Source organism: Cavia porcellus, unplaced genomic scaffold, assembly GCF_034190915.1.
Source record: "Cavia porcellus strain 051 isolate PalLab524CR breed Dunkin Hartley unplaced genomic scaffold, mCavPor4.1 scaffold_22, whole genome shotgun sequence".
NCBI classification, from domain to species: domain Eukaryota; kingdom Metazoa; phylum Chordata; class Mammalia; order Rodentia; family Caviidae; genus Cavia; species Cavia porcellus.
In genome coordinates, this window is record NW_026947505.1 from 31,130,499 (window position 1) to 31,145,311 (window position 14,813).

At 36.1% G+C, this 14,813-nt stretch overlaps 1 protein-coding gene across 1 annotated transcript in view; it reads left to right on the forward strand.

Annotated features, from left to right (window-relative positions):
- The window catches only part of Pex7 (peroxisomal biogenesis factor 7), a 77,418-nt gene that overhangs the window by 28,134 nt on the left and 34,471 nt on the right, over window positions 1-14,813 (forward strand). Inside the window, exons 6-8 of the mRNA XM_003468453.5 lie at window positions 3,552-3,658; window positions 5,361-5,474; window positions 7,530-7,585. Of these exons, the coding sequence (XP_003468501.1) occupies window positions 3,552-3,658; window positions 5,361-5,474; window positions 7,530-7,585 (277 nt within the window). The remainder of the gene's footprint in view (window positions 1-3,551; window positions 3,659-5,360; window positions 5,475-7,529; window positions 7,586-14,813) is intronic.

The window sequence follows — 14,813 nt, forward strand, 5'->3', positions numbered from 1 at the left end:
GCCTCAGCCTCCTGAGTGCTGGGATTTCAGGCATATGCCGCCATGCCTGGCTAATTATATAACTTTTTGTAACAACTTATATTTTAAGACCATATGTATATGATAATATACCATTTAGGGTACTCCAAGAATTTAGTCACTTTCAAGGTTATATAGTATTATATTTGCAAATCTAGAATAAAACTTCTTACTAGTAGTTAAGTTAGAACCAAAAAGGGAGGACTTTCTACATAGAACTAGGTATCCTTTCTCTAGCAGAGGTTTTGAGGACATTATGTTTTTTCTAGTTTCCCATAGATGTACTAGTACAGAATTTGTTTCTAAATTCATATTCAAGTATTTTATATAAAGAAGATTACTATGAAATAAACTTTCTTTTGAACCATGGAAACTAAATTACTGCTATTACAGACTCCATATAATTGCATAAGTCATAGCCATGCATGAATGTGTGGGGTCCAGCCACTAGTTAAAACAAACCTCATTCTACTGTGGTGTAAGAAAAAGTCATATTACATCTGATAGGCATCTGGCATTTCAATTAAATTATTTAGGCCCAGAAGTGCCCTCTTGGCGTGCAGTTCACTTCACAGTTTTAGGCTGTTTATACTCATTGTTCTTACCCAGCTTCCTCTTGCTGCAGTTTGAAATCAGATATAACAACAGCCAGAACTTCCTATTCTGCTGGTTCTGCCAGTTGCAGGTCTGCCGCTGATAAGAAAAGCTGGTAATTCAGGTGGGCCTGTGGTACCATCAGAGGGCCCTGATAAATGTCTGGCTGACAATCAAAGGCCAGTTATTTAGAAGATGTGATTTAGAGGGAATAAAAACATAAATACAGATACCCTAATGCCTGAGAGAGTTGAGTGAGTCATTGTACCATTTGGCTAAAAGATTTGTCTCTTACCTGGGAACCAGAATGATGAGGACACAGTGTCAAATATGTCCATAGAAATGATTATCAAAGAACTGGAATTCATAGTTTCTGCAGAATAGTCTTCACATTTTTGTGTCACTCAGATTAATTGCAGGAGAGAACAGTTAAAGCTATGGGTTTTAAAATTTTGTTGTTTTAGTGCAGTATTGCAGAACCAAAATATTATTGTCAGAGAAATAGAATATCCACCCACCAGATCTCTGTTGTATTGCTTAATCCTTTATATGTACACAAAATGATGTGTATCCTTATCTGTGCAGCTTGATGAATTTCCACAATAAGAACATCTGTATAACCAGAATAGGGTCAAGACATGAAATTGTACCACATGACCTGCTTTTGTTTTTCAAGTTATTACCCTGCCATGACTATGTCTCCTTTCTAATAGCATAGATTGCTATTGCTATGTTATACTTTGTGTCTGCTTTCTTTTGCTCAACACTATATTTTGTGATTCATCTGTATTAGTGCTAAAATAACCTTCTTAATCTCCTAGTCCACACTCACTGTAACTTGTTGATGCTTTATATTGATTTACATACGTAAATGAGGTAATTATGAGGTGAAGTTTATTGACATGCAACAGTGTTCTTTAATCATAACTACAGCAGACTTCACTATTTCAGACCTAGTGTTAGATACCAGTTTTTAGCTTCTGAGCATCCCTTTGGTGTTTCATTTGCTTTAATGAAAGTCTCGTGCTGAGTCAAATGGGTTTCTTTGGGGCTTGGCCCTTTTTAGAGATGGAAAATTGGGGAAAATCTGTAAGAATAAGTATCTCCTTTGCCTGCAAGTGATAGAACTAAATTGTGACATGAAAAGTGTACTGTGGAAAAAAGAAGGGGTGCTTGAGGTTCCTTGAACCACATTCTGTGTCCCTCATCTGGACTTGTCCCTGGCTGGTGACTTGACTCCGCAGACTAGTTTTCTCCATACTGTGGACACATGGCCACCAGGGGCTCCTGGGTGTTATACTAGTAAATTCTGTATGAGACAAATTGACATTTTTTCAGTTGTGGTTTTGAAAAATCCCAGATAGCCACCTTTGGACCTCTTGGCTGTGGTTGGAGCCTGTGATGAGCCATGGGTCTGTTTTGAATCTGTTGGTAAGGAGAACACTTGCTGGTCCTAGAAGAAGGCATTGCTGGGTACATGAGCCATAAGTCAGCCATGTTGCCTTGCTGTAGACACTGAGGTCTAGGGAAAGTCATGAAAGATCACTTCATCAAAGCTGCTTGGCATTCTGAAACCAGTTCAGCTGACCGGTGGCTACCTGGAGACAGTAAATGTTTTTAGGGCCCCTGAAGATATTTGACTCTCCAGTCTGTACCAATTCAGAACTATTTCCATTTGGTACATTCAGGCTCATTGTTGCTTTCATCCCTTCTGTCCTTAGATCCAAAAACGTTAGTTACTTTCATCTATCAAAGTGTTTTTCAGCCTTTTATAAAGTACCAGGGTAGTGTTTTAAATTAAAAAAGAAACATACCTCACACAAAGCAATAGTACATGTTTGTGATCCATAAAAGTATAGCAGAAGTACTGTGTTATAAAAACACAGACTAAAGCAATGCATGCCAAATTCATGATTGTGATGGCCTCTAAGCAGGGAGTCGGGGGAGAAGTGGGGTTGGAAATACAATAGAAATTTTAACTTTGTCATAGTTAGTGAGTTTTTATTTCTAAAATAATGCTGGCAAAATCTGAGTAGGTATTCTCTGATTTTAGGTGAGAGAGAAAAATATGTTTTCATTCTAATTATAAAAATGTAACATAGAAAAACGAATAAATTCTCAAGAATCAGCAAGCATTGACTAGCATTTGGCCCCTGACAACACAGAAGACAGCATGATGCATTTGTAAAGTACTTGTGCTGGGAACCCAGACTATGTGGGTTCTGGTTCTGGGTCCTGGTTCCATTGTTTAATGTCCTATTACTTTATTCCCATATGCCTCAATTTCCTCATTTATCAAGTGATACAGCAATTAGTACTGTTTCATATGATTAGTGTCATATTTTATAAAAAACCAATGTTATAAAACTCTTAAAACAGTGCCTAACACATCAGAAGTATTCAATAAATATTAGCTATTAGTCATGTTATTATTAGGGGAGACAGGAGTGACTTCTGAATATACCGGTTCACCCTCCTGAGTAGTTGGGATTATAGGTGGGCACCACCACTGACAGTCCTTCATTTATAAGAGTTCTTAAAAATCATTAGGGTTTAAAAATATGTGTGTGCCGCACATTGACAGAGTTCAACAAAAAAATGTATATATCAGGAAGGAAGAACTTGTATAAATATTTTAACACTAAATTTATTGAGACATCTTCAGATTTATACAAGTTACCTCTACAATTACAAGAGATGCTTAGAGTAACAGCCACGAGCTTCCAGACATTTGTTAGTACAGCCAACTGCTGAAGTGTGTATACAATTTTTTGGTGGACTCTTTTTCCATTTATGCGTACACACATATACATGTATATAAAAGGTGGCAGTATCCTTAATGTCAAAAGTATTTCTACTTGGTTTATTGTTATGAGCTCATTAGGTCACTGAGCATGTGGTGTCCTGGGAACTGATCGTATCTTCTTTTTTTTACCTAGGTGATCAGACTCTGAGAATATGGGATATGAAGGCAGCAGGAGTCAGAATTGTGATTCCAGCACATCAGGCAGAAATTTTGAGTTGTGACTGGTGTAAATACAATGAGGTACAATATGTGGACCCAATTTGTGCTGCTTTGCGATGCTGAAATACTCAAGATTTTATTTATCTTTGTTTATGTGGGCTTTGGTGCTGTTCCTGGCCTGTTAAGTTAAATTGAGTCTCTTTCATTTCTAACTAATGATTGTGACTGACCTACATTAGCCTTAATTGGATTTAAGTGCTCATAAAACAGGCAAAATAGGAAACAGAAATTCTCAAAAGTTCAGCAGTGCAGCCTTTCTTGTTTGTTTTGGGGAACCGTTTTATAATTTATGTAATATCTTTTCTTGATCATTCTTGACCCTGCCACTTTGTGTCATCTTTTGCTCTCATGACTTTTTTACTTTGCCAGTCAGACTGTGGAACTCTTTGTAATTTGACTTTTAACTTGACAGTCTATCAGTTTTAAAATATTTTGTTTCATCTTCCTCTTTAAGACTAATTTTCATGCTTCTATAATTTAACAGTGTCTACGTGTAACTTTTTACAAAGCTTCAGTTACCCATATAAACATATGAATTAGAAATAGGGATGGATTAAGTAGGTATTAAATATTGACATACCTAACCCTCACTTGGGTGGTTTCTTAAAAGTGAAAAATAGATAAAACATATACCTTAATTTTCCCCCATATTTTCCCTCGTATTTTTAAAAATAATTAATGAAAGTTAAACTCATATTATATTGCCAGAATTCTTTAAAGAAAAAGAAATAAAATATAGTCCATATTTTTTTTTTTGGTCTTTTTATCGGTACCGGGGATCAAACTCACGATTGCCCGCTTGCAAGGCAGGTGCTTATGCCACTGAGCTAAATCCCCAGCCCCCAGTCCACATTCAGAAATAATACTTGAGCTAAATAAAAACATCAATGCAAATGGCTTTCAATTTCTTCTGTCACAAATGAGTTTTCCCCATAGGAAAATTAAATTGTGGCCTGTATATTTATACTTTGAATTCTAAAAAGATGCTGTGATGTACTTGATTGTGGTTTAAAGTTTTGCTTTTAACTCACTGACACTTTTCCTTCAGTGGGCTTATATTGAAACGTATTCAGATAATGAATTGCGGTTCACGTTGATGTGAGTGTGGCCCCGACGCCTGGCCTGTTCAGCCAGGAACTCTGAGTTTGCCTCAGGTTCCAGATAGAAAATTTGTAAAGCCTGACTGTTACCTATAAGCTCACCATTATTTTCATAGATTCTCAGGTCTGATCAAATATTGTATTAAGACTAGGCTCAAGAGAGTTGGAAACAATGATTGAGAAAAAATACAAAAATTTATTGTATACATTTTACTTTTTCAAATAGTCTTACATTAGTAGGCCTCTTGCTTTTGGGTGCCCCGTAAGATCTCAGAGGATGTTGAAATTCTTTTAAAGAGAAAGCTGGCCCTTTTGTCATATATTTTAATTTCATATGTACTTATAAAAAAATTAAGTTGAAAAAGTCACAGTGCTATTTGGAGCTATATCCTTTTTCTTTTGTTAGATATCCCATCGTACTTATAAAGCATGTTGAGTTTCTTTCCTCTTAAGTTGACTATTCAATATCTGTTTTGATTCCTTTTTATACTTGTTATATAGCTTCTCAGGAATGACTTCTCAAATCATTACCAGAAAGTAGAATGTTATTTCTAGTTGGAAAGGCTTAGTTTTGCTTAGTGGCAGAGACACCATAGCATAATGTTCTTGTGAATTGTTTTCAGAATTTGCTGGTGACGGGAGCAGTTGATTGCAGTTTGAGAGGATGGGACTTAAGGAATGTACGACAGCCAGTGTTTGAACTTCTTGGTCACTCCTATGCTATTAGGAGAGTGAAAGTAAGTTTTTGTTGTTTCTTTTTGTTTATACCATAAAAATAGAAATTTGAATATTACCATTGAAGCATATATAAAAGGGTGTTTTGATGTTTAGGGTTTAGGGTTATTGATTGCCTTTGTGTGTGTATTTGTTACCTAATTAGTAATAACAAATATTAAACACTAAAGTTAGATAAAAGATTTGAATAATTATTGAATGAATTGGGGCATTTTAGACATCCAGTACCTTAGGTTAAATAAAATAGTTTTCTTATCCTGTCATTTTCAGTCTGCTATTTCTTTTAACATTATTTTTTAACTAGAGTAGTCTACTTTTAGTGTCATATTCCTTTATAATTTTGTCAGTGGAAAGTCTCTTTACTATGTTGAAACTGGTATAGAGAGATGATTCTTTCTTTTCTCTCACATGATGACTTACATGAATGATCCCAAATGTGTCAAGTATAGAAAATTATCCACTCTGTAAACAGCAGAGAATGGGTAACTTTTCTGTGCTACTCTCAAGAAATTTGTCTTAGAGTGACTTAAGTTAGTTTCCTAGCTTTTATTTAGTCAGGTTCTCCTAAGTCATTATGGAAAACATTTTTTTAAGTCAAATTTCTCAATTTTAACTTTCTTTTTTTATCGGTACCGGGGATCGAACTCACGACCGCTTGCTTGCAAGGCAGGTGCTTATGCCTCTGAGCTGAATCCCCATGCCCTTAACTTTCTTTTTTTTACTTTTAAGACAAAAATGAACCTTACTGATGTTTCAGCAAGATAATTACGTTATTCCTATTTTAAAAATTCCTAATTTCCATTAAATTAGTATTTTAAATTTTATTGGCTGCAAGACAATATAGGAGACATAGTATTCCATTTTGTTATTTATTGATTTGTTTATTTATTTAGCTAGCAAGTGCTGGAGACTGAAGCCACAATCTTGCACATGCTAGGCAAGGATTCTACTATTGAGTTATATCCCCAGACTGCTTTATTTTTTTAATGGCAATCTTGCATGTGTAGGTTTTTAGTAATTAAAAAATATTTTCTATATATGTTTTAGAGTAGTTTTGAGAATGAAATAGAGTGATATAATGAAAATACATGCTGCGAAGTGCCATACACACACACAGACACATACACACACACACAGACACATACACACACACACACACACACTGTTAAGGGCTGGTAGGCTGCTGATGTACTTTAGTGATACTTACCTTGCATGCTCAAAGCCCTGAGTTCAAACCCCAGCACCATGAAAAAAATGTGCTGATAAAAAAACAATCAAGTATAATTTCAAAGGGGAGTCTATATAGTATGTTCATTACTTACATTAAAGTTGTTACTTGCTTTAAATTTGGAGTTTTTGTCCTTGATAATATTTGTTTTTATCTACAATATACAGATAACATAAAAATTATTTACATTTATTTTGATGCATGTGATTATAGTACTCAAGATACATATTCATAGAATTGATAAATTCTATGATTATTGTATAAGTATATATTATCACATATTCAGATCCTTCCTATTTGTGGACTCATGTTCGGATAGCCAATTGGAATTTGTGGGCTGAGGGTGTAGCTCAGTGGCACAGTACCTGTCAGGCAAGCATGAGGTTGTGAGTTTGATTCCTGGTACCCCTCACAAAAAGAAAAAGAAGTTGTGTTTAATTTTTCAAGAATAGCTGTGTTTTAAAAATAGTTATTCTAAGTGAGCTCTAAAAAGCTCCAGGGGGGTTGGGGATTTAGCTCAGCAGCATGAGCACCTGTCTTGCAAGCAGGCAGTAGTGAGTTTGATCCCCAGTACCGATAAAAAGGAAAAAGACCAAAAAAAGAAAGAAAAAAAAAGCTCAAGGGATGGTTTTCTTTGGAGGATGTAAAAATATTTTTCCTCTAAGTGGATACTTAAAAGACCAAAAGATTTTTGCCTCAAACTAAAACATATAAGGTTCTAGAAAACATAATTTTAAGTGACATTCCTTAATAAACTTAAATTTATTATATTGTTCATCGGATGCATATTGTAGCTAACTTTGTTTTTGTTTCTTTTTTTTTTTTAAAGTTTTCTCCATTTCATGCTTCAGTGCTGGCATCTTGCTCCTATGATTTTACTGTAAGGTACAGTGGTTTAAAAATACTTCATTGTGAAATACCATTTGCATCTGTGCAGATTTCTGAAAGATAATGTATTTGTTTTACTAATAATATGAACGTTTTCTGCCTTTTAATCTTTTCCCTTGAATTAACTTTTTAAGCTTGCCTCCTTGCATCATGTGTACCCTTAAATCTGTAGTCCAGTCTACATTATGCCTTTTCAGTGTTTTCATTCATGGGATGGACTTTCCTTTCTAGTGGTGGTTTTAGATCAGGTTTTGTTAGATCTGATTCTGGCTCCTTTTCTCTGTGTTTCATTTCTGTTTCCTAGCCTGTGCTTCATGTTCACAAAGGCTTATAGAAGATGTGGGACAGCTCATTGGTATTGTTTTGTATTTTTTCTCATAGGTAATTTGAAGGATAGGTATGTTGAAGACCTGGCTTGTGTATAGTTTTATTTGTTGTTGTTTTGTATTGGTTTTTGGATTTACATTGGCCTTATTGCATCAGTTACCCGGATTGCCCCTCTGTACTTCTGAGTCAATATTTTATATGGAAGAACTATATAACTTTGTTTGTATAAAATGTACTATTAATGGAACATATTAAAATAATGCCTTGAGAGAAATTACATGCCCTAACTTAGTTTTCTCTACTGATCCAATACAAGAAGGCAGACAGAGTAGAAAATATAATCACACTGAGGCTCCCAGCTCTCAATTTAAAAGAATACTATAGCCAGATTTGGTTTTGCTTATTTTGTTTTAAAAACAAAAGACTCTTTATAGACTCTATAAAGTAGTAAGAGATGCTTATAGAGTTTTGGTAGCTTCAGAGCCAAAAAAATGGCAAGATGATAGACTCAAAAAAAGTTTGACACTTCCTCATCATCCACCCTAAGCATTTCCAAACTGGATCTACTGGAGCTAGATCACTGGCTGGACGTTAGAGCAGTCTATATTACTTGAAGGGCACTGACTTACTGATAATTCAGTCTATAAAAATGTAAAAGGAAATAAATATAAAGAAATCATAGCAAAAACACAGTGCCATCAGGAAGGAATTAATACTGCAAAGAAGCAGGGAATGGTCCATGAGCAATATGGGAAAACTACCTCACATGGCCTATCTGTCACAGAAACTGCAGCAGAAGATGACCCGGATGTCAGATCCCTCAGACGAGATAAGCAAGATTTAGTAGAAATTTAGACTGTTCTCTAACACTTTAGAGTCACTCATGAAATCAAAAGGGTTTTCTGGGTATAGAATCTAGTCCTGGGATTTTAAGAAACTTTCTGGTGTCTGCTCACCAGAAACCTTAACAAACTGAGATATGGTATTGAGCTTTTGTTTTGTTTTGTTTTTTTGTCTTTTTCATTTTTATCGGTACCAGGGATCAAACTCACGACCGCCTGCTTGCAAGGCAGATGCTTATGCTGCTGAGCTAAATCCCCAGCCCCTGGTATTGAGCTTTTGATGATCTTGTTTTTAGTGTCCACAGTTTAAACTGGGCTTTCTGATTTGGCTGTCCTATCAGCCAAATCCATTTTAGTGTTTTGTTTTTGAGTCAAGGGGGGAGACCTGGGGATTATCATACTTTGTTTTTTGGAATTGTGACTCTATTTTACTGACAACTCCTATTTTACTTATGTACTTAAGTACCCTTGAACACACAGTTGGAAAATGTCTTACTTTTGTAGATGGAAATTTGTCTCAGGAATAGTTGATACAACTGAATATGAACTGCACCACTCTGCATCTTATAGGTATCAAATCATATTCAAAAATCATCATAATTTTTGATTTAGTCTTTTTTTTATTCAAGGAGAAAAAGAAAAAAACAGAAAAAGGGCACAAGTAATACAAAGTTTAAAAAATAGACAGTAAAGGGGCTGGGACTTAGCTCAGCGGCATAAGTGCCTGCCTTGCAAGCAGGCAGTCATGAGTTCGATCCCTGGTACCAATAAAAAGGAAAAAAGAAAAAAAAAAACAGTAAGAAATCACTAGTTAATGGATTACATATTCTCATCTTAGAAATAGTTGTTCAAGTTACAAAATTAAAGCATATAAAGTGGACTTTCAAACAGTGAGAGTGCAAACAGTTTAGTTCAATGATCCAAAAACACTCAGTAATATGGTTATCTATCTTATACACTTAAACATATATGCAGTTATAACTTTTAGAGCACTTTCTTTTCTTTTCTTTTGTACAATGACAATTACACATTTTGGGTTTTATTACTCCCACAGTTCTTATTACTTTTTTTGAAGAGAGTAAAACCAAATGTGACATATCAGAACAGAGTCAGTCAAATCAAAAGGATGGACATAATAGATAATGTAAAAACAAAATACAAGGTGATCAACAATGGTCACCATACTGCCTCTTGCTATTTTAAGAAGAATTGCCAGTTATAATAAAACAGTAAAGAATAAAACCAAAGCATTGGAGACATTACAGGACTTTAAAAGAAGATAATAGTCAACCGGAATGGGCATCATAATGAATCTTATTGCCTTCACAGGAACTTGGTACTATCAAGCAAAGCAGAATAGGGGAAAATCAGTCAAAACAAGATGGTGAGAGCAATACAGGATTTCAAATCAAGTTAATAGGAAATCAAAGTAGGTTACTAAAATGTATCCTGCTATTTTTTATTTATTTTTCCCTTAATTAAAAAGATTAAAAAGTAAATAATTTTAAAAAAGGGGGGGGGGAATTGAGATAAAAGAGGGCATAACAACAGAACCAGCACAGGTCAAAACATAACCAAGCAAAATAGTGTTTCACCACAAGATATCCTGACATAAAAATAGTTACCACAGTGTCTATTTCCTGAAATCTTTGAATATAACTTCGTATACTGTAGCACCAAACATATCAAGACACTATAAAACCATTCAAGATAATGACATTATTACAGAGTATTTAGAACCAATTAACAGAAAATGAACAATGGTTTCTATATAAACTCCTTGTCTATAAAAGTTTTTGCTTATATTATCGTATATAATAAAATCCAATAAGATACAACCTTTTAAGACCGATGGAGACAGAAGAATACAAGTTTGATGGGACTTCAAAACAAGATGATACTAAATCAGCACTAGCTATTATGATGTCTTGTTTTCTCAAAAATAGCTGTTCCTACCTTCTGATCTTCTCTGCCTCATTTCTGTTGAGCTCTTTTTCTGTCGTTTTGTCAGTTTGTCTTCTGCATTTCGCTTTCTGCTCCATTCATTGTGGCCTCTCTGCCACTATTTCTGGAATCTTGGTATTTTCCTTTTTTAGAACATCCTGCAGTATTCTCTCTATAGAGTTGAACTGGTGGTTGCAAATTCCCCTAGTTCCTCTTTATCCTGGAAGCACCTTGTTTTTCCATCAATTTTTAGGGACAGTTGTGCAGGATGTATCAATCTTGGCTGGAGGTTATTATCTTTCAAAGCTTGAATTATTCCCCCCATGCTCTTCGTGATTTGATGGTTTGTGCAGAGAAGTCTGCTGTGATTCTGATGGGTGTTCCTTTGTAAGTGATCTGTTTCTTGTCTCTGATGGCTTTTAATATTCTGTTCTTATATTGTATTTCTGGAATTTTGATTATTATATGCCTGGGTGTAGCTCTGTTTGGGTTGTAGGTAGCTGGGGTCCTGTATGCCTCATACATCTGAGTATCTTTACCTTTTGCTAAATTAGGGAAATTCTCTTGGATTATTTCTGTGACTAGCCTTTGTAGTTCATTTGTTTGTGTCCCTACTTCTTCTTTTATGTTCTTAATTCTTAAGTTATAGATCTTCTTATCATCTTCTAGCCTTTGTATTGTTGCTGTTTGTTTTTTTATTATTTTTAAGAAGTTTTTCATTTCATGCTCCCATATTACAAATCTGCCCTCCAGTTCAGATAATCTACCCTTAGTTTCTTTCAAGGTGTTATGCCAGTTTTCAATAGGGTTTTTAGTTTCCTGGTAATCTCTTTGAACCTGCTTCACGTAATCAATGTTTTCTCTATTTTCCCCATCAAACAATTCTCCCCTTTTTTTCTGTTCTTCCATTCCACCATCTGTTTTTTCTTAGGTGGTGCTTAGCATTTCTCTAACTATTCTACTTATATCTTGCTTCAGGTCGTTAATAACTTCATTCCTGAACTCATCTATGAGGCTTTGGAGATATTGCTTTATGTCTGTTGGTGCTGTGTCTGATATTGCATGTTTCTCAGGATTGGGGGCTGAGGACCCTTTCTTATTGCTCCCTCTTCCCATATTTTTTTGTTCCTTTTCTATAAGCATATATAGGAGGCCCAGTTTTTTTCTTAGTCGGTTACAGTTTGTTTGAATTGCGCAGGCTAGGTGTTCCCGCCCACTGCAGTGTACTAGGGAGACACAGACCTGGGTAGCCTCTGCTGGGCTCGCCCCTCCAGATCAACCTACCAAAGGCTTCACTGCTAGGGTGCACCTCCAAGCGCTGGGACCTGGTTTGGGCTAGCTTACTGGGTCTTAGTCAGCCGCATCATCCAAGCCAGGCACTCCCCACCAATCCCGCTTGAGAGAGGAATATGTGACTGAAGTCACTGCAGCATCCTGTTCCGGGTAATCCGCCTGGTCCCAGTATGTCCTTTGCTGAAACTTCCTACTCTATAGAAGGGTCCCCAATCCGCTCACTCACCACAGGTCAATGCAGGGCTCCTGGCCAGTCCCACTCTCAACTCCATTCACTGCTTCCCACTCTCAGAGCTTTCACGCCTCTCTCCGTGCTGTGCTGATTGGGATGCAGCAGTGGCTGCAGGAAATTCAAATCACAGCTTTCAGTGGCACGGGCTGCAGCTTCTGTGCTGAGACCTTATCTGTTCCTGTTATATCACCGGGATTGCGTTTCCAGTTGGTTTCTCTTCAGTTTAGTTTGTTCCTGGATTGGCAAAGTATATCTCCCCTTGCTTAGGACTTCTCACCCGGCACCATTCCTGGATTTTAAGTGCAGTTTCTCAGAGAGCCTCCAAAGCTGCTGCTATCTATCCGCCATGTTCTCCTGGAAGTTTTGATTTAGTCTTACTTTGCCTTAGCTTTGTAGCTTTGCTAAACTCTCAGCAAGAATACAGACTAAATGATGGTTTAGGTCATGGTTCTAAAATGTGCTTTCCAATCAAAGGTGTCAGAACTGTATTTGTAAGTGTGCAGAACAATTGAGAATAGAATTAAAAATAAGAGGCTTTTAACACTGTATTGAAAAATATATTTGAATAAACAATTACCCTGTATAGTTTAGAGCTTGGATTTCTCTAAACTCACAACTCATCTTTTTTTTTTTTTTTGTACAGTTGTGAATATCTTTTTTGTTGTTGTTTTGTTTTCCTTTTAGTTTTTTGAGGTAGAACTGCTAAACTACTGGCTGTAGTTTAGGTCTGCCTTGAATTCATTGTGTATTCCAGGCTGGCCTTGAACTCATGGCAATCCTCTTGTCTCAGCCTTTCAAGAAGTGGGATTATGGCATGTACCACCACAGATGGCACATCTTGTTTATAAAGCCTCAGTGTCTTTTTGTGCAGTACACCTTGTATATATGGTATTGCACTATAATTTTATGTTGTTATACATTACTGTATGTAAGAGTTATGCAAATAAAAGCAAAATCATAAAGTTTGGCTTTCCCTTAACCATTTATTTATTCTGAATATTGTAATATACATAGTATAAAAATTCTTCTGGGCACTCATGTAATCCCAGCACTCGGGAGGCTGAGGCAGGAGGATCGTTGCAAGTTCAAGACCAGCCTAGGCTACAAAGTGAGCCCAAGACCAGACTGAACTTCACAGTGAAAAAATATACCTAATAAAAAATTATACCTAATAAAAAATTCCTTCTTAGGTGACCAGTTCATTTAATGACCTGCTCACAAGAATGGAGCTCGGTTGTTAAATGAGGAGTGTCTCTGTGGAAATTGGTAATATCTAGCCTCATAAATCCACAAGGTGATTACAAAAGATACATCCTCTGCCTTTGCTCTGAAGCAGCCTCCTAACCCATTCCCTGCATTTTCAGCAAGAGACCTTATGTGCTTTCTTTAAAAAAAAAATTGTAGGAGTCAAGTACAAATCTCCATTGCTATCCAAGCCTGCAAATTTGTCTAAATCTGTACCTCTTCATTCTTCCTCCCTTGTTTGGTACCATGTTTGGGCCCAGGTGCTCTTGATCCTTTATACTCTTTTTTGCTTTCATGACTTCATTCCATCAAGTGAACTCCTGTCCCTCCTGTGTCACCAGTCTGCAACTCTGTTGACTTTTTCCTTAGCTTGCAGTTTCTCTTTTTGTCCTGATTTTCCCTTAGCTCTGTCTTCCATTTCTCTTCCCTGCTTAGCCAAGTTTTTAACATCTCCCAAAGCTTGGATTTAGCAGGGCCATTTTAGGGCCTTCACTGTCGCAGTGGTCTATTTTGAAAGTCTCTCCCTATCATTTGAACTTCTGAAATGAATCAACATCACTGATTAAGTAGAGTTAATTCTATTGAAAAAGTTTTTATGCTTTCACTTTTGAAATGCTTTGGTAGAGTGTCTCACTATCATTATGCTCATACAGGAATTCTTGTGAAGTAAAATAAAATCTAGCCTAGAAATTATTCTCAAAAGGAGTGAAATCTTTCTGAATACTAAATTTATCAATTAATGTTAACTTATTGATTTTAAATTTAATTGATTTAAGAAATTATTTTAAATTTTTAGCTTTGAGATGTTATACGCTTTGAAAGCATGTAGGCTTTCTGTGACTCTGTCTCTATTCCTCTTAAATGCACACTGGCTTCTCCACTGAAATTGCTCTGATCAAAGCTCCCAGTGACCTCTGTAATACTAAATCCAGCCCATTTGCCAACACTTGTGCTGGACCTTGCTGATGTCTTTTACACTTTGTTAAACTTTCCTTCTGAAAATGTCCTCCTTCAAAAACTTCGTGTTCTTTTTGTTTTTCTTACTCTTCTCTGATCTTTTTTATGCTTCATCATGCAGTCTCCTTTCTCCCCTTGAATTTTGTGGTTTACCTTTGGCTTAGTGATCTTTCACATACCCAGTCTAAGTGCTAATTCCCAACACCCCTTTCTCTGACCTCTTTTGAGGACATATTTAGCTGTATGCTGGAGACAGGCACCTGAGTGTCCAAACAGGTATCATAGCATTCTAAATTCTTTATTTCTTCCCTTTCTTCTGATGGTCTTCCTTATTTACATGGTCATTATCTTAGTTAATAGGAATATTATCCCTACTCAGAAAAGT